At 43.4% G+C, this 21,635-nt stretch overlaps 1 protein-coding gene across 11 annotated transcripts in view; it reads right to left on the reverse strand.

Moving 5' to 3' along the window:
* Nucleotides 1–21,635, reverse strand: part of PTPRJ (protein tyrosine phosphatase receptor type J) — a 75,162-nt gene that overhangs the window by 17,384 nt on the left and 36,143 nt on the right. For 3 of the 11 annotated variants that reach the window (XM_032111460.1, XM_032111457.1, XM_032111455.1), the window contains exons 2-8: nt 10,163–10,181; nt 8,975–9,115; nt 7,957–8,211; nt 7,147–7,410; nt 4,508–4,771; nt 3,647–3,910; nt 786–1,052 (exon numbers count right to left, since the gene is read on the reverse strand). In XM_032111460.1, coding sequence (XP_031967351.1) covers nt 786–1,052; nt 3,647–3,910; nt 4,508–4,771; nt 7,147–7,410; nt 7,957–8,211; nt 8,975–9,115; nt 10,163–10,181 — 1,474 coding nt within the window. Of the gene's footprint in view, nt 1–785; nt 1,053–2,247; nt 2,509–3,646; nt 3,911–4,507; nt 4,772–7,146; nt 7,411–7,956; nt 8,212–8,974; nt 9,116–10,162; nt 10,182–21,635 lie in introns of all 11 variants that reach the window. The other 8 variants (XM_032111464.1, XM_032111465.1, XM_032111461.1 and 5 more) reach the window with 7 other exon arrangements.

The raw sequence follows: 21,635 nt of genomic DNA on the forward strand, positions 1-21,635 counted from the left end.
ACACCACTCATGGTCCAGAGCGCAGGAGCACCCCAACAATATCAGCAGGCACGCCTGGACTCCTTAGTTGCACCAGTGGGCAGCTAAGACAGAAGTGATGGAATGTAGCCTTGAGTGGCATTCGTCTCCCTTTGACACTCTAAAGCAGAATACATCATCACATTGCCAGAGCTCCCAGGATTTTGCTTGGAAATTCAGAGGTGTGGTTAGGAGAGATAAAAGGTTGTAGGGGGACTGGAAAAAGAACATGGCGGTCTATCTGTGTACAGCAAAAGGTAAGGAACTTCAAATATCACTGAAAAAGGAATAGAGGTTATGAAAGGTGGCAAAGGAGCAGCTTGCCTAGGTCGTGCCACGAATGCACTCCTGAGCAAGTGTTATCTAAAGTTCATTCTGCTCCAGCCACAGGGCCCCACATCACAGTATCTCTATATGGGAGCCCTTAACAAGAATGTCCTGAGGCCATGATCCCCCTAGAAGTGAAGGCAACAGATGCACCCACACAAATCCCAGGCCAGAGGAAGTTTTTTGAAAGAGCTCCTTGTGTCACAGGCCTTGGTAACCAACTTCAACAATCATTGTTTTTGAGGTGTTTGTTTTACTCTGGTTTTTCTAAGAAGGCTATGTCTCTTTCACACAAACATCTCTGACTGCAGGCACGCAAAGCACAGCACCTCTGCCTGCAACACCATTAAATTTCAGCCCATGGGCAGGTGGGCAGAGCCTTGTGCTGCACAGCAAAGCACAGACAACGAGGAATAGGGATGCAAGAAACTGTGACTTACTTGTGTACAGGTCTATGGACACTCCTTCTCCTTCTGTCTTATCATCAGCCGCTACAGCAAATACTGTGAAGTTGTACATTGTCCCAGGGATTAACTCAGTAATTTCTGCTTTGGTGTCATTGAATGTCAGGAGTGACACTGTTGTATCATTTACAAACTGTATTCTGTACATGTAGGAGTCAGAAGCGTTGTCATTCACCATCCATTTTAGGATGACAGAAGTCACACCAACATATTCTGCCTCAAGATCAACAACTGGGCTGGGCTCTGTGAAAGGCAAAGCAACAACTTGTTAATGTGCAGGAACAGCTGCTCACAGACATGGAACACAAGAAACACAGCCACTTCCCTCACACCACTCATGGTCCAGAGTGCAGGAGCACCCCAACAACATCACCAGGCACTCCTGGAGGCTTTTGCATTAATAGGTGGGTAACAGGAAATTGAGAATGAACCATCTCAAGCATGACTCATTTTCCTTTCACAGGCAATGGCAAGAGGGGCATAGGCCACCCCGGTGCCACCACTTGCAGGGTTTCATTGCCAATGCAAAAAAGTAGGCAGGAAGAAGAGAAGAGTGGAGGGAAAAGATACTGGTGGTGCAACTTTGTACAGCAAAAAATAAGGAAGACAAAATATCACTAGAAGGGGAACAGAGGTGATGAACCAGACGCTTCTCCAATCCTCAGGCCCTGCACTTCATTCCCATGGAAGAGAGACTATCTCCAGACCCTCTGGAGACCCTCTCTCCAGCACCCTATTCTTTCTGCATGTTCAAAAGCCATTACAGACAGACAGGTAAGACTTTTGGGCATTGACTGTGCAGCTAGGAATATACATGCAGGTACATTTCAGGAAAACATAAATGACAAGAACAGTCATCTATTTTCCTTCAAATGCATTATGTGGAATGATCAGGCTGGGCTACTGCCTTGCAAGCCAGCTCCAAAATGGTCCCTCCAACACCACATGTCAAGACTTTTAATACTCAATGTGGCAAGGTGCTGGATGGCCAAAGGAGTTCTCCTCATGTAGCACTGCCTGAATCTCTCTCCTGGCTGCACCACAATGGCAGCTATAGGCCTCCAAATCACACAAGTTCACTCAGAACAATATGCTCTTTGTGAGACCCCCTTAAAATGAGAATCTCATGCCCCCATACTCTAGGAAATAAATGCAATGCCCTCTCCCAAGTTTGGAAGAGATCAGTGCTCAGTGAAAAGTCTCTTCTCTTTGCTGACAGTCTTGGAGCAAACTTTACCAACAGGTTTCTACCAGGGCAATTCTGCTTCTACACTAACATCCTGTGCTTGGAGATTGGCCATCTCCAGCTCCAGGATGGAATCATCACCTCTGCCTGCAAGAGTCTTAAATTACAACCCTTGGGCAGGTGTGCAGAGCCCTGTGCTGCACAGCAAAACACAGACCAGCAGCAACAGGGATGCAAAAAACTGTGACTTACTTGTGTACAGGTCTATGGAACTTCCTTCTCCTTCTGTCTTATCAGCTGCTACAGCAAATACTGTGAAGTTGTACATTGTCCCAGGGATTAACTTGGTAATTTCTGCTTTGGTGTCATTGAATGTCAGGTTTCTCTTTGTATCATTTACAACCTCTATTCTGTATGTGTAGGAGTCAGAAGCGTTGTCATTCATCATCCATTTTAGGATGACAGAAGTCACACCAACATATTCTGCCTCGAGATCAACAACCGAGCTGGGCTCTGTGAAAGGCAAAGCAACAACCTGTCAAGACAGAGAAATACAGAAAGAAGAGCCACAGCCACGATTCCCTATTCCACACAGGATGAGCACCACTTGGAGCCAAGCATCACTCCTACTGTACCAGTGCCCTGTTTCAGGCATTCATGCTGAGGCATCTTTGGAATGATCACAGGAGCTCTGGGAAATATTCTGTTTCATTTCATATGCAACAATTACTTGTTTCCACAGTGGTTTTCCAGACAGAGAAACAGATGGAAATCAGGGAAGGAAACAGTGCGAGCTGATCTTGGTCAGTTAACTCAAAATTGTGCCCATGAGTCTCAATTTGAGAACTTCAGCCTGAACTCTCCTCAATATCAGGAAAAAGAAATGGGCTGCTTGAGCAGGTCCAACAGCTGGCACACCTTAGGGGGCTGTGTCTGCAAGCCCGACTCAGCATCAACCCCAGACAGATAGAACTCACCTCAGGCAGCTTAGACAAGCTTATTGACCCAGTAGCAGCTCCAGGACACACTCCTCTAAATTGCTTTGTAGAGACATTGCCTGTTCTCTTTGCATTTCTGAGCTACACACAAAAGTAGAGTCTCCTCCTATCCCATCTATCTGGTCTGGGAAAAAGGTTCTTTGGCACAATGCCAACAAGGCTGGCACCACACTTGATAATGCAACCCTAGGAAGTGGGACAGTCACAGCCCACAGGAACCTCAGGCCCCAGACTGCAAGGAGCTCAAACCAATCTTTAAGAACAAAAAGTCTCTGTCACCCTGGTACCATATCCCTGCACACCACAGCTTTTGGTACGAGCTGTGATAACCCACTCCCAGAAGTGTTGTGAGGGGTCTGTTCAGCCCTCAAATGTCTGAAGGAAAAGTCATGCTATTGCAGCAGCTGGATCTCTACATAGTCTTGAGCAGACATGCTGATGAAATAACTGATTTATAGGGGGCACATACAAGCACAGAGACAATTTCAGTCCCTTTGCCAAGACTTCATTGCGTTCATGCACACAGACACCTGGAGCAAAGAAAGCAACATCACAACGAGAAATAGGATGAAGTTGGAAACCCAAAGTAAGAAAGAAGAGTGATTTGGTACAAACACATGGTTACTTGCAATTGCAAGGCACCATTTCCTTACTTGTGTACAGGTATCTGGAACTTCTTTCTCCTTCTGTGGCATTATCAGCTGCTACAGCAAATACTGTGAAGTTGTACATTGTCCCAGGGATTAACTCGGTAATTTCTGCTTTGGTGTCATTGAATGTCAGGTTTCTCTTTGTATCATTTACAACCTCTATTCTGTATGTGTAGGAGTCAGAAGCGTTGTCATTCATCACCCATTTTAAGATGACAGAAGTCACACCAACATATTCTGCCTCGAGATCAACAACCGAGCTGGGCTCTGTGAAAGGCAAAGCAACAACTTGTTAACGTGCAGGAACAGCTGCTCACAGACATGGAACACAAGAAACACAGCCAGTGCTTCACTTCCCTCACCCCACTCATGGTCCAGAGTGCAGGAGCACCCCAACAACATCACCAGGAACTCCTGGAGGCTGTTACACCAGTGGGCAGCTAAGAGAGAACTGAAGACAAACCATGCTGAGCAGCATTTATCTCCCTTTGACATTCCAAAGGAGAAGCTTTGGTCACCACTGAAGCTGAGCTCACAGGGAATCCAGAAAGATGGACAGGAAAGGGATGAGTATGGTCGGCAATGCAGGCAATTTCAGTTTGGTTTATTGGTCGGGTTTTGGTTTAGCTGTTGTGAAGGATTTTTCATTTCATGGAGGGGGGCGGGTTAGAGGGAGTTTGGTGTTTAAAAAGTAAAGAAATAAATCAAGGCTATGTTTCTTCCATACATTAACCACTCATTCTTAGCATCTCGCCCAGGTAAGGCTCCTATTAAATTACAGCCCTTGGGCAGGTGGGCAGAGCCCTGTGCTGCACAGCAAAACATAGACCAGTAGCAACAGGGATGCAAAAAACTGTGACTTACTTGTGTACAGGTCTATGGACACTCCTTCTCCTTCTGTCTTATCATCAGCTGCTACAGCAAATACTGTGAAGTTGTACATTGTCCCAGGGATTAACTCAGTAATTTCTGCTTTGGTGTCATTGAATGTCAGGTTTCTCTTTGTATCATTTACAACCTCTATTCTGTATGTGTAGGAGTCAGAAGCGTTGTCATTCATCACCCATTTTAAGATGACAGAAGTCACACCAACATATTCTGCCTCGAGATCAACAACCGAGCTGGGCTCTGTGAAAGGCAAAGCAACAACTTGTTAACGTGCAGGAACAGCTGCTCACAGACATGGAACACAAGAAACACAGCCACACCAGTGCTTCACTGGGCAGCTAAAAGAGAACTGAAGACAAGTCATTCTGAGGGGCATTCATCTCCCTTTGACACCCCAAAACATAAGCACAGGCCATCACAGTGACTGAAGTCCCACGTCCTCCCTTGGGAATCCAGAGGTGGGCAGGAAAGTGATAGAGTGGAATGGAATATTTACTTAGAAGGAACCTAGAACTATCCTAGTCCAACTGCCTGACCACCTCAGGCCTCACCAAAAATTAAAGCACATTATTAAGAGTATTGTCCAGATGTTTCAAACACAGAAAGGCTTGGGGCACTGACCACCTCTCTAGGATGCCTATTCCAGTGTTTGACCCCTCTGTCAGTAAAGAAATACTTCCTAAGGTCAAGTCTAAACCTCCCCTGAGGCAGCTTTGAACTACTCCCACTCATCGTATGCCTGGACACCAGAGATCAACCCCACCCTCTGCATTTCACCTCCTCAGGAAGCCAAGGAGAGCAATGAGGTCACCCCTCAGCTTCCTTTTCTCCAAACCAGATAAGCCCAAAGCCCTCAGCTGCTCCTCACAGGACAGGCCTTCCAGCCCTCCTCTGCAGGCATTCAAGGACCTTTACATCCTTCTTCAATCATGGGGCCCAGAATTGCACCCAGTACACATTCAACTCCTGCATCCATACCTTTGATAAATACTTTGAGCAGCCCCAGGATGGAGCCCAGAGGACCCTAAGGACAGCACTGGTGAGTACTCACCAGCCAGACACAGCCTCACTCACTGGAACCCTGTGAGCCCTGCCCTTCAGCCAGCTCCTCACCCAGCACACCATGGACCCCCTCATCCCACAGCTGGACAACTTGTGCAGAAGGATGCTGTGAGGGACAGGACCAAAAATCTCACTAAAATGCAGAAAAAATACATTGACCACCCTCCCTTCCCCACAGAAGGAGATCAAATTAGCTAAATGGGACTTTCCCTTTGTGACCCATGTCGATGGCACCTGATGACTGCATTGCTCTTTAAACACCTCTCGACAGTACCCAGTACAATCTTCTCCATAATTTTTCCAGGAACTGAGGTTGGTCTAACAGGCCTGCAGGTTCCTGGGTCTTTCCTCCCACCCTCCAGGTAAACAGGAGTAACAGTGGCTGGCAGAGACCTCTCCAGGCTCCCAAGGCCTTTGGTAGCTGATGGAGAGGGGTCCTGCTGTAACATCAGTGGGACCCTTCCATACTCAGGGATGAATCCCAACGGGCCTCATGGACTTGTGAACATTCAGCTGATACAGGTGGTCCCTCACACTTTCAGTGTCCACAAGTGGAAGCCACTGGCCCAGCACTCATGGGCCTCCAGCTCTGGGGCTCAGGCAGACCAAGGTTTATCGGTATCACCAAAACCTGAGGCAAAATACACACTGAACACCTCTGCTTTTTCTTCATCCCCATTAGGCAGGTGACCAACAAGGATCAGTCCAGTGTTTTCTTTAGACCTCCTCTTGCTATTAATGTGCTTCAAAAAGCCTTTCTTGTTATCTGAAACAGCATTGGCCAGTTTCTACTGTGATTGGGCTCTGGCCCTTGGTGTCTTCTTCATGCATAGACAAACCACAGCTCTGTAATCCTCCTGAGAAGCCTGACCTCACTTTCAGAGCTCATACAATTTCTCTTCCTCTTGAGCTCCACAAGGAGTTGCCTGTTCAGCAAAGCTGGTTTTCTGCCCCATTGCTTGACTTTTGACATAGTGAAATTGCCTGTTCCTGTGCTCCTAAAAGGTGGTTTTTACTGAACATCACTTGTGGACTCCTAAGCCCTCAAAAGCAGATTCCCAGGGTAGGCTGCTAAGTAGTGCCCTGAATAGCTTAAACTTTGCTCTCCTGGAGTCCAGGGTAGCAACTCGGCTGTCTCTTTTCATTCATTACACTGTGAATTTGAAACACAGTCATTTAATCACCATAGCCAAGTCAGCCACCTACCATCTCACATGAGTCCTACTCTACTCACAAACAGCAACTCTAGGAGGGCATCTTTCCTAGTTGGCTCACTACTTGCGACAAGAAATTATCTCCCACACAAAGTGATACGAGAACAAAGATGGAGAGGAAGCAAGGTGGATTATGTTTGCCTGGTTTTTTTCTTTTTAAAAGCAAGGATGTATTTCTTCCACACTTCAAGACCCCATTGCTTAGTGGACATGCCAGATTAGGCTCCAGGAATAAGGCATCACATCTATACACGACAGCGTTACATTTTAGCCCTCAGGCAGCTGTGCAGAGCTCTGAGCTGTCCACCAGGAATACGGTTGCAAGAAACTGTGACTTACTTGTGTACAGGTCTATGGACACTCCTTCTCCTTCTGTCTTATCATCAGCTGCTACAGCAAATACTGTGAAGTTGTACATTGTCCCAGGGATTAACTCAGTAATTTCTGCTTTGGTGTCATTGAATGTCAGGTTTCTCTTTGTATCATTTACAAACTGTATTCTGTACGTGTAGGAGTCAGAAGCGTTGTCATTCACCATCCATTTTAGGATGACAGAAGTCACACCAACATATTCTGCCTCGAGATCAACAACCGAGCTGGGCTCTGTGAAAGGCAAAGCAACAACTTGTTAACGTGCAGGAACAGCTGCTCACAGACATGGAACACAAGAAACACAGCCACACCAGTGCTTCACTTCCCTCACACCACTCATGGTCCAGAGTGCAGGAGCACCCCAACAACATCACCAGGAACTCCTGGAGGCTGTTACACCAGTGGGCAGCTAAGAGAGAACTGAAGACAAGCCATGCTGAGCAGCATTTATCTCCCTTTGACATTCCAAAGGAGAAGCACAGGCCATCACTGTGACAGAATTTCCAGGGCCTCCCTTGGGAATCCAGAGAGGTGCACAGGGAAGAGACCAGGATGGAGAGGAAGATAATTTAAAACAAGAAAACAAAATCATCAGGTTTGTGCTCTACAGCAATATCCCATTCTCTGCATACTGTCCAGGTCAGCCTCCAGGACTAAAATATCACGCCTTATACACAATAGCATTGAATTGCAGTCTTCACATATGCAGGCAGACCCCTGAGCTGCACAGAAAAGTACAGACCACGAGAAATAGAACTGCAAGAAACTATGACTTACTTGTGTACAGGCTTAAGGACACTCCTTCTGTGTCATTACCATTTACCACTGCATATACAGTGAAACTGTACATCGTCCCAGGGATTAACTCTGTAATTTCTGCTTTGGTGTCATTGAATATCTCCACAGGTGCCACATTTACAATCTCTACCCTGGACTTCTCAGGTTTCGAAGTAGTGTTATCCACTGACCACGTTAAGATGACAGAAGTCACACCAATGTATTCTGCTGTGAGACTACCAATTGGGCTGGGTTCTACAAAAAGAGAAAAAAAATTTTAACCTACAAGAATATTTGCTGACAAACGCATACAGCACCCTCCTCCCTGCCACACCCAGTCTCTGTAAAACAGAAATCAGCCTGGGAAAACAGTCAAGCTATCTTTCTCTACTGCAAGGCCCACCTGCAAGCTCTGCCATCTACTCCAATTCCTCAAGCTTCACTTCATCTCAAGGAGCACAGCTGTCTAGGTGCAGCAATGATTTCTGTGCTGCCTCAGCTGTGAGCTTTATGCAGCATGCTGAGGCAGTGTGTGTTGGAACACACAACCCACTGTCATTTTTTTCCTAAACTGAATATCCCAAAGAGAGAAGCCTTTCTTAGTTGCAAGATTCACACATCTCTCCTGCAGATATGTGACACAGTGTTCTGTACTAGGCAGAGGACTTCAGCTGTACCCCATCACTTACACATTTCAAACCTGTATGTCACAGTCAAGCTGTAACCTAAAAAGCCATAACAAGCAGGGAAGGGAGCCCGAGTCTAACATGGATAAAACTACTGGCCATGCACCAATCACAGTATGAAACTGCACTCCCAGTCAGGTGTGCAGACACATTTCTCGGCCTCATTCTCTACTGCAGTAAAGCAGCTGGATCCATGCCCCTGCAATGCTCTTTGCCCTTTGAACTAGAGCTCAGGCTTAAAATGCTATCACAATATAGAAGTGCAAAACACCCCGAAGATTCACATCCCAGCCACATTCCAAACCACGGACATGTTACAGTGCTTAGATCACCTCTTGTTCCATCAGACACAGCCCTGGTCACTCTTCCACCTGCAGAGGTTCTGTTCCCACTTGCAGAGATTACTGATAAATCATCATTACTACTAGTTGCTGGTTCTGCAGTTACGTTTTTTGAGCTGCAATCCTCAGTGCCTGGAAGAAGAACACAAAACTGTGTCTTTACAAAATTTCTGGACTTCCCATTTGCAGAAGTACAGTCAGTTACTGATATCACGCACAGACCCGCAGCCACTTCTGTTTTCCCAGTTCTATAGAAGCCTCACTGCACATTTCCTGGTTTTACCACTTTTCCTGGTTTCACCGCTTAACTTCTGTGAGATGATTTGAATTAGATTCAAGTGACTGCCACATTATTTCAGCCATCCACTGACTCTACATATGGTTTGGATGAAAGCTATCATGACCTGCTCTTTTCAGTACAGTTTTGTTTGAAATGAGTTAAACCAACTTGCAGACACAGTCTGTGTGTGTTTTCTTCATCTATTGTCAGAAGTTTTGTTTAACCTGGCACAGCAATTTTGCCTCTTCCCCTCAGCATATTCCCCTCCTCCCCTCTCATATTCCCACAGTGCATTCCCACAAGGAAAGAAGAGACATGGCTCTATACCTAGAGCCAGAAAATTCACACTGATGTAGCACAGCCCAAAGCATAGAAACAGTTGATTCAGACCCTAGAATTTAAAGGCTAACTCATGTAAGCCTGATGTTCAATATTAAGGTAGAACTTAACTGCACACATTTTCAGAAATTTCTGCCACACGAAAACTTGTTATCTTGACCAGTGCAGCAGTTCTAGACTCACTTCAGAAATTCTTTAAAAGCATCACTTTGTGTGCTCTTTGGTTTTGGGGTTTGTTTGGTTTTTATTGCCTTTCAGTGTATTTTCCCATCTTTCTAAGCACATTACACCTGTAATTGATTTTACCAGAACTCTCTACAAACTGAAAAGCAAAGGGATTACAGTACAGATTTATATCTTTAAATATCCTTAAGTGCACTGCAGGTATTACAGTCACTAAAATAACTGAGTATGCATTTTTAACTCCTATTACTAAAAATTCTTTCCAGGAAGCTTTTTTTTTAAATACTTTGCTTTTACTGTTTGATCTTTCTTAAAAGAAATCAAGATAATGAGAGTTATACAAAAAAATAAAAAGCAAGCAACAGAATAATACTTACAAGCAATTGTACATCTGACCTGGAAAACAAAAACAAATAACAGAAATTAAAACTTTAAAACTACTGGAAGCTCAAATAAAATAACGACTGGTTTAATTAACATGAGGGGGGAAGAAATCTGTTTTAAAAAAGCCCGCATTTTTCACTCTGCAAGAGTCATACATAAAGTTCTACTGGCATAAAAATAACACCAAAAACACACTAAACTAGTAGAGAAAAAAATTCTAAACATGCTGGTAAAATGTTAGTTTCCACATTCTAAAAAAAAACTAGTTTATTTTATCACCAAAAAAAAAATTTTGAATAACATAAGCTGGTTATTTTGCACATAAAAATGTATAAACTAAATCTATAAGATCTTAGTTAAAACACACTTTAGTTAGTACCATCTCAGAAAAAAATGGCAGATGTCAGTTAGGTCTTTCTTATCAATAAGATTTTTCCTTTCATCCTTTTGCTGCATAAACCTTCTTACTACTTCTCCCAAAAGAATGTTTTACATTTTCTGAAGTGAACTCAGGGTAGTCAAAGCTCAAAACACTCGATGCATGCTCTGAAATCCAGTTTACACATGTGCACACATCCATAACATATCAGCAGTTGCCACTTAACTGCAGCCTGAAACTCCTCTGCTGGTAATACTGACAAACACACCAGAATTTTGCTTTGAGGATGATTTTTAGTCTTCAGACTTTGTACTTTACTTCCAAATAGCCATTTCCCTTCCTGTTGGTGTGAGATTTGGCCCATAAATTGTCGTATTCATGTCTCTCCAGGTGGCACCACAAAATGCTGCTTACAGGAGTGAAGTAAAAGCCCCAGACTGCAAGAGGTCTGCAAGAAGCAGTCTTTTACTTAAAGCACTTGGAACTTCTGTCTTCTCTACCCACAATCAATTTCTTAGCTGTTTGTGCAATTCCATGAGCTAACTCAAAATAAGCAGCTATCTCACAACACCCTGATGCAATGCTTGAATCCCAAGTCACTCACTCCCCCAGCTGTCACGCTGCTGGTGCCACAAGGAGCTCCACCAGCAGCAGCTCCTTGCACCAGTCATGGGTGGTCCAAGCAGACACACCCTCAAAAAGTAGTCAGAAAATACCATTAAATCTTATTCCCATGATGGTCTCAGTGCCACAGTAAGAAGAGTTTGGGCACTCTTCCTAGGCAAAAAAAGCCCTTGTAAGCATCAAAGCCCTAATTCCTGGTCTTCTCTAGCACAGCCCTAGGGACAACGCAGCACACAACAGACGTGGCACCGGATGCAGATGTCCTACTTACAAGTGTGAGGCTCCTCCTCAACCTGAGTTTTTGAGAGCTCAGCCAAACTGCAAGGCTATTTAGGAAGTGAGGAAATATTTGCCTGCACCCAGGTCAAGAATAGTTCTGCATTCCTTCACAAAGTGTCTGAGGAAGAAGAGCTCAAGAAGGAAACAGCCACTCAAGGCAGGAACACACTACCATGCAGGGTCCAGAGCAGAAGAGCTAAGCTGTGTGGAAACAGCTGCTGAATGGTGAGCAAGAGGTGAGATCCCCTGAAATGCAGGGCAATCTACAAGCAGAGCCAAAAGGATGTTATGTTTATTAAGAAAGGGAACTCACAAGAAGAACAAAATCAACAAGAAATACCACAGGACTAAGCTACAGCGATTTCTGCAGCCCTACAGACAAAGACTCCAGAGCCTGACATCATTCACAACCCATCATCCTTCAGTTACTTTCTCTTCTGTAGAACTGCCTGAAAATGAACTTTCTCATCTTCTCCACAAATTTTGAGTTTAGAGGCACAGCATCCTTCCCAGGCAACAGCAACAACAGATGTTATAGGACTGTGAAACGGGTATGCCACTATCAAGTACCCCGAACCCCTCCTTTTTATCATCCCATTTCTTCCCTGCCAGCTCAAACAAGGAACACGTTGATTCCTGTCCCATGGGCATCCGATCTAATGGCACATAATGACCAAGCTGATAGAAATTTGGTTGTACGGTCACATGGGGTTTTATTAAGGATGCTCAAACAACCTCAAAAAGGAAAGTTACACTAAAATTCCTGTCACATGGTTAATGAACTGCATCCCATCACTCCACTTGCTTATCACACCCTGACAACACTCCCTCACAATACCCTTCTGACTTTCCAGATCCCTATGTGCAAATCAACTTCAAAAAAATCACATCCCACTAGCAGCAGGCAGGCCTCCTTCTGAAACCCAAAGCCACACAAAACAAATGATCCCATTCCCAAGCATCAGCTTGCCTGACTCAGTCATTCCATGCTCTATTTTTCAACATCAGCCATGAACCAAACTGTTCTCCAACCTGACGTTATTCCTTAGTGAGAATTTATACAAAACATTTGTTTATGATTTCAGAGGATATTTGCACTGAACACCTGATTCTCCTTGCGTTTGCATTTAATATATCACGAGGCCTGCCATCTCAGCTTTTCTTTTCCAATGACAAAAATCCCTATTATTCATATATACAGCTGGGTAATTTTTTAACTTCGGTGGAAATTTGGGTAGGGGTGGAACATCCCTAACCAAGAAAAGACAGCAAAATGCCAAATACTGACCATTTCAACTGAGAAACAGGAGAGAAAAGTATACACAAACCCATCACTGTCATCAGCTATGGCAAATAAATTTTTTCACGTGTCACACAGCCATGCTTAGGGCTTGATCAAAGGCTGCACGTTCCAGAGGAGGTGAGGAATTCATCTGCACTCACACAAGGTCTGTCCTGTGCTCCTTATGTGAGCAGTTTATTACTGACCAGGAGCTGGTGGTGTGTGATACATGCTGAATTCAGCTCCATCCTCCTCAGGTGCACACTGGGTTCCTACCTAATTGAGGAATTAGTATTAGTCTCATGTGTGATTTTATCCAGGAAGAATTATGACTGCAGGAAAACTTCTTCAAAAATAGCGAGTGACTGAGAGGACCAAATCCCACTGATATCTGATCACCCAGAGTAAGATATTTTCACGAGCATGATTTAAAGCATGCCAGCTGTACACATGGACTGGGGGAGCCACAAGGAAGACAGCAGGGCAGGACTTCAGCTCAGCTTGGCTCTGCTGCCAAACTGTGCCCTCTAATGAAGCTGGGGTTCCCGCTCTGGGGAAAACCCTTGTGGACAGTAGCCAACCTACCTGCTCCAGTTTTTAAAACAATGTGGTTTGGTTCATGTAAATATAAGGCCAAAAGCTGGCTGAATAGTCAAAGTGAGCAAACCAAAAAAATCTTAGCCAAAAAAACCCTTAACCACAAATCCTTTCCAAGAACACCACTTGAGGTTGCTGCTTACTGTTTCTGGTGTGCTCACCAGTGTGTGCCTTGCGACTCAGATGCAGAAAGCCAGGGAGTTAATCGCACCCTTCTCAAAGCTAATGATCTTTCAAGTGTGTACCTTCAGATCTTATCTTCTCCACCCATCCCTCCTCTCAGGTTTAGAGGAGTTTCACAAAAATATCACCAAGCTGTCACAGCGGTCTCCAAATTGCTTCTCAACACCCCTTCACCAAAGCAGCGGCATAATTAGGATCACTGCCCCACTAGGCAGGGCCCCTGCTCTCACACTTTTTTTTCCCCCTCAATGTTCACCCACCATTAGCTGTCCCACGTGCATAACTATGGGCTTCAGGACAAGCCACCACACAGCACCATCGTGATGGTTTTAAGACTCCAGGCTTGGCTTTGCTGATGCTGTCAGTCACCACCACTCAGCCAACAAACACTAACCGGCAAAGATGCAGTAGCCTGGCCACTTACAGACCCCTCTATCACCTCTGATGTTTTGTACTTAGCACAGTCTTACTCAGGAAGCATTCCCACAGAAAGCTTTTACTCAAGGTCAGACAAGGTAAGTGAAAATCAAACTCAGGAATGCCACTGGGAAGCCTGGGAAGTAATGGAAATGGGATTGCCCAAGTATTGCATCCAGACACTGATACAGCTTTCCAATACTTGCTGATTCTGTAGGATTTTTAAGGCATTGCCTGCTATTTCACCTGGGAACATTTTTGCACTTCCCTGGGAGTGCAAAGTCTAAATCAGCAGGGAGTGACACCTTTCTGCTGGAGACTGTTGTCCTGCAGGAAGACAAGGTGGGTTTGGAAAGATGAAATGTTTCTGTCTCTTAAAACCCATCTCAGGGTTGTTCCATCTCGTTCATTTCCATATTATTTCCAAATTAATGAAGTTTGTAGGCTTACAGCAGTGGGCAGGAAGAATGAGCTCACCTGAATTGGGGCATAGAACTATGTGCTTAAACCTGTTTGAACCTAGTTCAAGCAACATGACTTATCTGGACAACGTCTAGGTTTTGGGGTGGAAAAATATCATACTGGAAAATGAGTCAAAATACACTTGGGTAACATATTTTCCAATTTCTTTATAAAATGTCATAAATCTTCAACTGCAAAGCATTTCTCTGCATTTAAGCATAAAACTTCAGGTGCAAATCATTACACTATTACAAAACAGAATCATCAAAGTTGGAAGAGACCTTCAAGATCGTCCAGTACAACTGTCAAACCAGCATCACCATAATCACCCCTAAACCATATCCCCAAGTGCCACATCCAAACACCTCTTGAACACTTCCAGACAGCCTTTAATTTACACAAAGATATGCCAAGCCAAGAAAACCAGGTGTTTTCCCCTGTGCTTATTGTCCAACAAGAAAAAAGACAGTGTGGATAAAGCCTGTGTGCTGAAGGACTGCTAAGATAACAGTTCAGTTACCAATTCCAGTGGCATTTGTGGATACTCAGCCCTCCTGTATCAGGTCCTTACTACTTGAAGGAGGAAATAATCAACAGGAGGCTAAGTCAGAAGCTAACATTTAATTATGTTACATAGTTTTACAGAAGATTGATTACTTTCTGGATTCAGTGCTAGAGTTTGGGATTGGTTTTCTTTTTTTCCCCTTTCTAGTGTATATTTACTCTGCTAAATTCACTTTAACTGTAGTCCACAACAGTTCTGGGTTTTTTTCATTCAAATCAACTCCAGATGATCTCAATAATACAATGCATTCACTTCCAATGGAAAATGGAAAATAGGCTGTGGCAAGTGTCAGTTCCACCTGTTTTCCCTCTGGTATTTTATGCAGTTACTCACAGCCCATACACAAAACACCATTTCGCAGAGTGTTTGCAATAAGTGGGTTTATCCTGGAGAAAAAAAGCTCTAATTTTAGAAACAGCACAAAGTTTTTGCAAGATGTTTGGAGTCTTCTTTTAACCGTAAATGAGCAGCTCTGCTAATGAGCCTGCGCAGGCCCAGATGGAGATGCAGAACTCAGAAAAAAGAAGTAAGAGCTGGTGCTTGTTATGAACTGGGTGGGGCTGGACCCTCCTAGGCCACCCTGTTGCATTAGGGAACTGTGCAGAACACTGAAACAGCCATACACAACTGTGCACAAGCTATTTTGAGCTGTTATGCAGTTATGTGAGAGAGGAAAGACTATTTCCACTTTGCATGTATTTATATTTTGCCCCTGACATTTCTAAATTCTGACTTCCCTGAAGCAAGCCTTTCTGCAAAAAGAGACCAAATATAATTTTTTTTCCACTGGCTTTTATGAAAATATATGAGGACATTCCAGCCTGTGCAGCACCTCCAGTGAGCTAAAAACGCTGTGGAAGACAAAGCCTTTAAGAAAACCAAGATGAGACACCAAATAAAAATTTGTGATGACACATACTGAACAAAGTTCTTTTTTCCTCTCATGATTCTTCCAAGTTTTACCTGTATCTGCTTTTTAGCTGGCTAGCCTAGGAGCAAGGAGTTTTCTGGGCAACATATTCAAAATAAAGAGAAAAATATAGACACCAAAACCCAAACATGACTGCATTGCAACTGATAGCTCTTTCACCACTGACCCCAGAGAACACCATTAGACTTAATTCCAATGACTTCCAGATCAAACTTCAGTTTAAAATGTTTCCATGCAGGCCAGTAGCAGCTCTGTTTCACCCAGACCTCCAGGTCCTCATTACTTACAAGCATTAGGTGCTGCAGACCACCTCAGAGTTCAGTAGAATCATTCTTCCATCTGAGGAAACAACAAAACTTCATACCAAAGAAAGGCTGAAAAGCTTAAATAATTCACATAACCCAGTAAGTTGTACATGTAATGCTTTTTCAGAGACCATCCTGCTGAACGACTTCATAAAGGGAACAGTGTGCTTACCTGACAATGGCAAGGAGTGACACTTAAAACAACTACTTACTAAACCCCAAATTGTTATCCTACTCAAGTTCCATGTCATATTGTGCTGGTTTCACCTGGGGCAGAGTTCACTTTCTCCAGAGTGGCTGGTATGGGGCTATGTTTTGGATGTGGTATTCGGTTGCTGGCTGAGGTTAAACCACGACACTTACTGACATGGGTGGAACTGCAGATGGATGTGCAAGAGCAGTGCTTGAACTGAGAAAAAGCTTCTAAGAGGAACTTCAAGTTAACACTGCCAGTCTTTTTTTTTTTTTTTTTTTCAAAACTGAGGAAGCATCAACTTTTATTTTAGGTGAACAAGCCGCATTCCTGCATGCAGCTCAAGAGCACTATTTTTTCACTCTGAGTCATTACTCAGGCACACCCTGGAAGAAGTAGGATACAATGAAAAAAAGGAGAAAGGAATTTAAAAAAAAATACCCGGGTGGCAATGACACAACACTCGCTGTCGCCAAGTCAGCAGGGCTGGCCACCCAGGCACCATGGAAAATGCTCACCATAGCCAGCAGCTGCCTGGCCTTTGCAGCACAGACACGAAAATGAGCAGCATTTCCTGACAGAGCCCTATTTCAGATCTGCTTAGCTGAGTGCAGTCAGGACTCTCAAGTTTCTCTTATCACAAGGAGATTTCACTATCCTGTGCCAGACACTTTGGACTCTGCAGAGTCTTTGCTCAGGGAAGCGTTAAAAAATACTTTACAAGGAGAATAACATTGAGCTGGATTTAGTTTGAGAGTTTTCCAAGTGAAGCTAGTTGTAAAGGGATTTTAAAACTTACACTAAAGCTCAAAGACAACATCAAGAAAGATTATTTATACTGACAAAAAGGACCAAATTTTTGATCTATGACACCCTGTCTGGTGGCAGGAGAACCATGGCTTGTGAAAGCCTTCAAGCTTGCTCACACAGAGCTCAAAACTGTCTCGTTACACAGAAAATCTTTTTTTTTTTCTGGCAGTCTTGATGGTGGTACATGAATGCTTTGCTCTTTCCTGCCTTAATTCTACACTTTTCTTAATACAGTTTATCTTTTTGTCCTTATTGGGGTCCTGAAAATTTCCTAATCTAAAAATCTGAGAGTTGTGCAGCTGGGAGAAACCAGCCTGTGACCACTGCCCAGCACAGACTTCTCAGGCTAACCTTCATCTCCTCCTTCACGCTCTGTTGCTGTTTATTGCCATTCATTTATGCTCCTTCAGCACATTCAGTTCTAACTCCGTGTGAAATGCTCCACTAGAATCCAAATAAATTTTCTGTATGGCACTGCCCTCGCCCTGTAGCTGGGTAAATCTATCCGAAGGGAGGGAGGCAATCCTTCCCATCCCCGAACAGCTGCTTTGGTTCAGTAATGCAGTTTGAGACCACTAGAGGCCCCAGTAAAACCATCTAACTCCAGCCCAAGTGACAAACAGCAGGGAAATATGCCTGAATTCCCATAGAAGCTGACATTTGGAAAGCACAAGGCTAAGGATGACCACATTAAGAGTGTAAAATGTGGATGCAGATGTCAGCACCGCCTCAGATCCAGATTGTGGGAGATAATGACACCATGCTGAGCTGGCTTGGGCAGGCTCAGTGCATCTTCAAGCATCATAAACCTGTCACAAGGACAGTAATTTCATGCAATAAATTACTGGCTGGACCTTAGACTTTCTTCACACTGCTTATTTAAAAACTATCACATCTTCACCTGCACTGGTTTATAGTGAATCTACATTTTTTGATGGGACCTAAAAATCAAAGCAGCTCGACTTCCTCAAAACAAATGCAAATTGCCTTACAAGCAAAAAATGTGATGTTAAACCTTTTCCAGCTCCAAAATAAGCCAGAGATCTGGCTGATCTACAAGGATCAGATTATCACAAACACAAACAATTTGATTAAACAATGTTTTCCCATATGCTGTTTCCACACGCAGCACCACAGGGCTGCAAGGGACACCCTTGGGGTTTGCCTCCAACTGTCAGCCCATTTAATCCTTTAATGAATTGAAACTGTAGCAAAAGACAAATGGACTGCAAGCGTTCAAAACATGTAGTAGTACTCCTGGGAGGGAACAAAAGATCTCATTGTACAGCTCCACTAAGTTCATCTGGGGCTCTGGTAGAGTCTCTCTTTTCCTCCTCTTTGAACAGAAGCTGAATAGAAACAGGAATGAGAATTGGCTCCGCCATCACCCCATCACCAGACTCGCCTCTGTGAATACACTGAGGCTGCATGAGAAGTTATTCACCGACAACAACATGGGCTCTCTCTCATTTACCAGTCAATAGGCACGTCTCTCAAAGGTCAACTTCATGGCCATCTGGGAGGACTGGCTGTGGTGGAAAAGGGCTGGATGGCGCAGGGTCAGAACCCGAGATCAAACTGACAGAGCAGCCTGACCAGCTGCAAACTTTGTATTCTAGAATAATAATATCCATGGCTTCTCTCTCCTTCCAAGACACATGAAGGAGTTACTGCTGATCTGTATATTTGACGTAGCTCTGATACAAATCAGCTAGTAGCTCATTTCAAACTCTTAAGAGGAAGATGTTTACGTTACTCATTACCAGTCTGGAAATACGCTCATTCCAAATAAATTGCACATTGTATCACTGTGCAGCGTTTGCTTAGCCATGTATATCGCTTGAAAAAAGAAACCAAACCAAACCTAGAAAGCCTTCAAAGCTGAGTGTCAATTTTCCCAACATTTTGGTCATTGTTTGCTTAGAGCAACAGTACCACTGATGTGGCTTCCCACAGCTTCTGCTACCTCCGTGCACTTATGGATTTTCTTCCACCTACACTACAACCCAGAACACAAAAGCATACCTCTTTCTATTGCATGGTCTTGGCAGACAAATCCAAAGTTTTTATAAAAGATTACTGAAAAAACTTTTAAAAATTGCAATTAAGTGAAAGACGAAAAGACAAAATTCATTAAATTTACCCAAACTTCTATTACCACTAAATGAAGATCCACTCCCAGTGAGTTTAACGATGAAGCACAACTATTTCATCAGAAATTCCCCCTCCACTTGAGGATGGTTCTTGCAAATTTTAAACACACAAGATTTTTAAAAAAACATCTCAAGTTCTGTTTCTGATGACGCATCCATGCATATTTTATACAGGCAGCCTTCTGTTTCACAGACTGCCTTGAGAAAATACGTTAAATGCACTTTGAAGTTTTATTAGAAGTACAGGTACACTATTAAGAATAATTGTGTCACACAGGCCTTCACAGCATCTGACAGTGTTGCCCTAATAGAAAAGCAGAAAGGAGCAGCAACAAGTGGAGTACCAACCTCCAAGCACTTTGGCAGGTTCTCCCTTTGGCAAAGTCTGTAGTAGCAATTATTGCCTCAACTACGGCTAAGAAAAAGAAGTGCGACATTAAAAAGTACTAATAGTGGTCAGGCACTGACTCTCCAGAAGACACTGGGGGTAGGGGAGGGCTTCATCAGTATTTCTCTTTTTCCTACCTATGCTACTAACCCCTTTAGTCTAATTATTTTTTAAAGCATATTTGGGACAGTTAGAAATTCAAATGGAGGGATGTCCCTGAGGTATCCTCAATGTATTTTAGCCTCTCTCTACAAAATGGCAGGGTGAAAGATGAGCAGCAGGTACTACAATCAATCACAACTCATCCTTCCGCTTCATTTTTGCTGCTCTTCAACAACACATCAACACTTCCTTCAATTCATTATTATTTGATTCAAATTGAAAGTCACAAGAGTAGATTTCATTTTATTTCACCCACATTATATGTTCAGTGTCTTCGTAACAGTAGATGTGTTCTCTTTTGCTTCTCTGCCTTCAACAGACCACAAACATGGAAAGTGAAAAAATATCACTACTTCTCTAGAAGGTTTCTAACCTTGAGCTAAACTATAGAAAAAGTTTCCCTGCATCATTGCAAATTGCCTGGGAAACCTTGAAGGACAAGAACTTCATGATTTCCAGACAGACACATTTCTTTCTGGCCTGATGTTTAGCGTTTAATTTTTTATACTTTGCAATAGCTAAGGCATAACAGCTCTATCATATTCAGGGAGGAAACAAGGACATATCCAAAGCCAGCTAGCTAGAGCACATTCACTGCTATTATTTATTTGCACAAAAAACCCACCAAAAAACTAACCAAAAAACCCCAAACAAACAAACAAAAAAACAAACCACCAATCCAATGCCCCCTCCCCAAAAAAACCAAACCCAAAACAAACAAAAATTCTGCAAACCAGTAAGGCTATGAAAATGCTCGAGTATTGTATTAAAACACACCTAGTCCACAAACAGAACTTTGAATTATCTGCTAAAAATATGCTTCTAAGTTTCTTATCTGCGTGTTTAAGGCTGACAAGTACCAAAGCTCTGAACAGAAAAGCCACGTAAATGGGTCTGTGTTTGGAGCAAGAGCTTTGGGGAAGGTTAGAAGGGAAACCCTTCAGTTCACTGGGATGCATTTTCACCACGCACACATGGGGCAAAGCTTCATTTTCACACTCAAAAACTAAAGCCACATTAAACCAGCTCAAAGACAAAGATGAAACTAAGTCATCCTTGCCTTGCATCATGTTTTATGTGCATGCCACAGAAGGCTAAGTCATTTACTGTCTCTGCTCATGTAATAGCCGGAGTTCCCTCAGATTAGGGGGATAACATACATAGTGGTAACTATCTATAAACTGCTGCTTGCCAACCTGTAAAACAGCAATATAAAACACAAAACTTAACTGCTCTGCACCACACTGCTGGTGGGATTTTGATAGATCTTTAAACTTTGCACAATAAAAATTACACATGAACTGGGGCTGCTGAGTCACAAGTCAAAGCCTCGTATCAGATGACACAAGTAACTGACCTTTGCTACCCACCACATGGCTGTTCACCTGCACGAAATGTGCAGGCAGGGGAGACAGGTAAGAGTGAAGAGGAAGTTAATTGCATTCCAGCTGCTAAAACCTCTTTATCTTTGTACCTTTTAACTGATGAGGTTTTACTTCCACATCACCTTCCCTGAACTGCTCCTCTAGTGGCCTCAGGCTCTTTCCCCACCTTCCAACAAGGGTTTAGTGGAGAGTAATTCACAAGCTGGATTCTTTTGCACCTCTCCTGTCTCTAACAGAGATAGTCAAAATGTCACAGAGTTATATAATGCTGACAAAAACGTAACTACCTGAAGAACAGGTTTGAATATAGAATGTAAAACATTTATAAGAACGACTATATACCAGAACAAA

Source organism: Corvus moneduloides, chromosome 6 (assembly GCF_009650955.1).
Source record: "Corvus moneduloides isolate bCorMon1 chromosome 6, bCorMon1.pri, whole genome shotgun sequence".
Classification (NCBI taxonomy): Eukaryota; Metazoa; Chordata; class Aves; order Passeriformes; family Corvidae; genus Corvus; species Corvus moneduloides.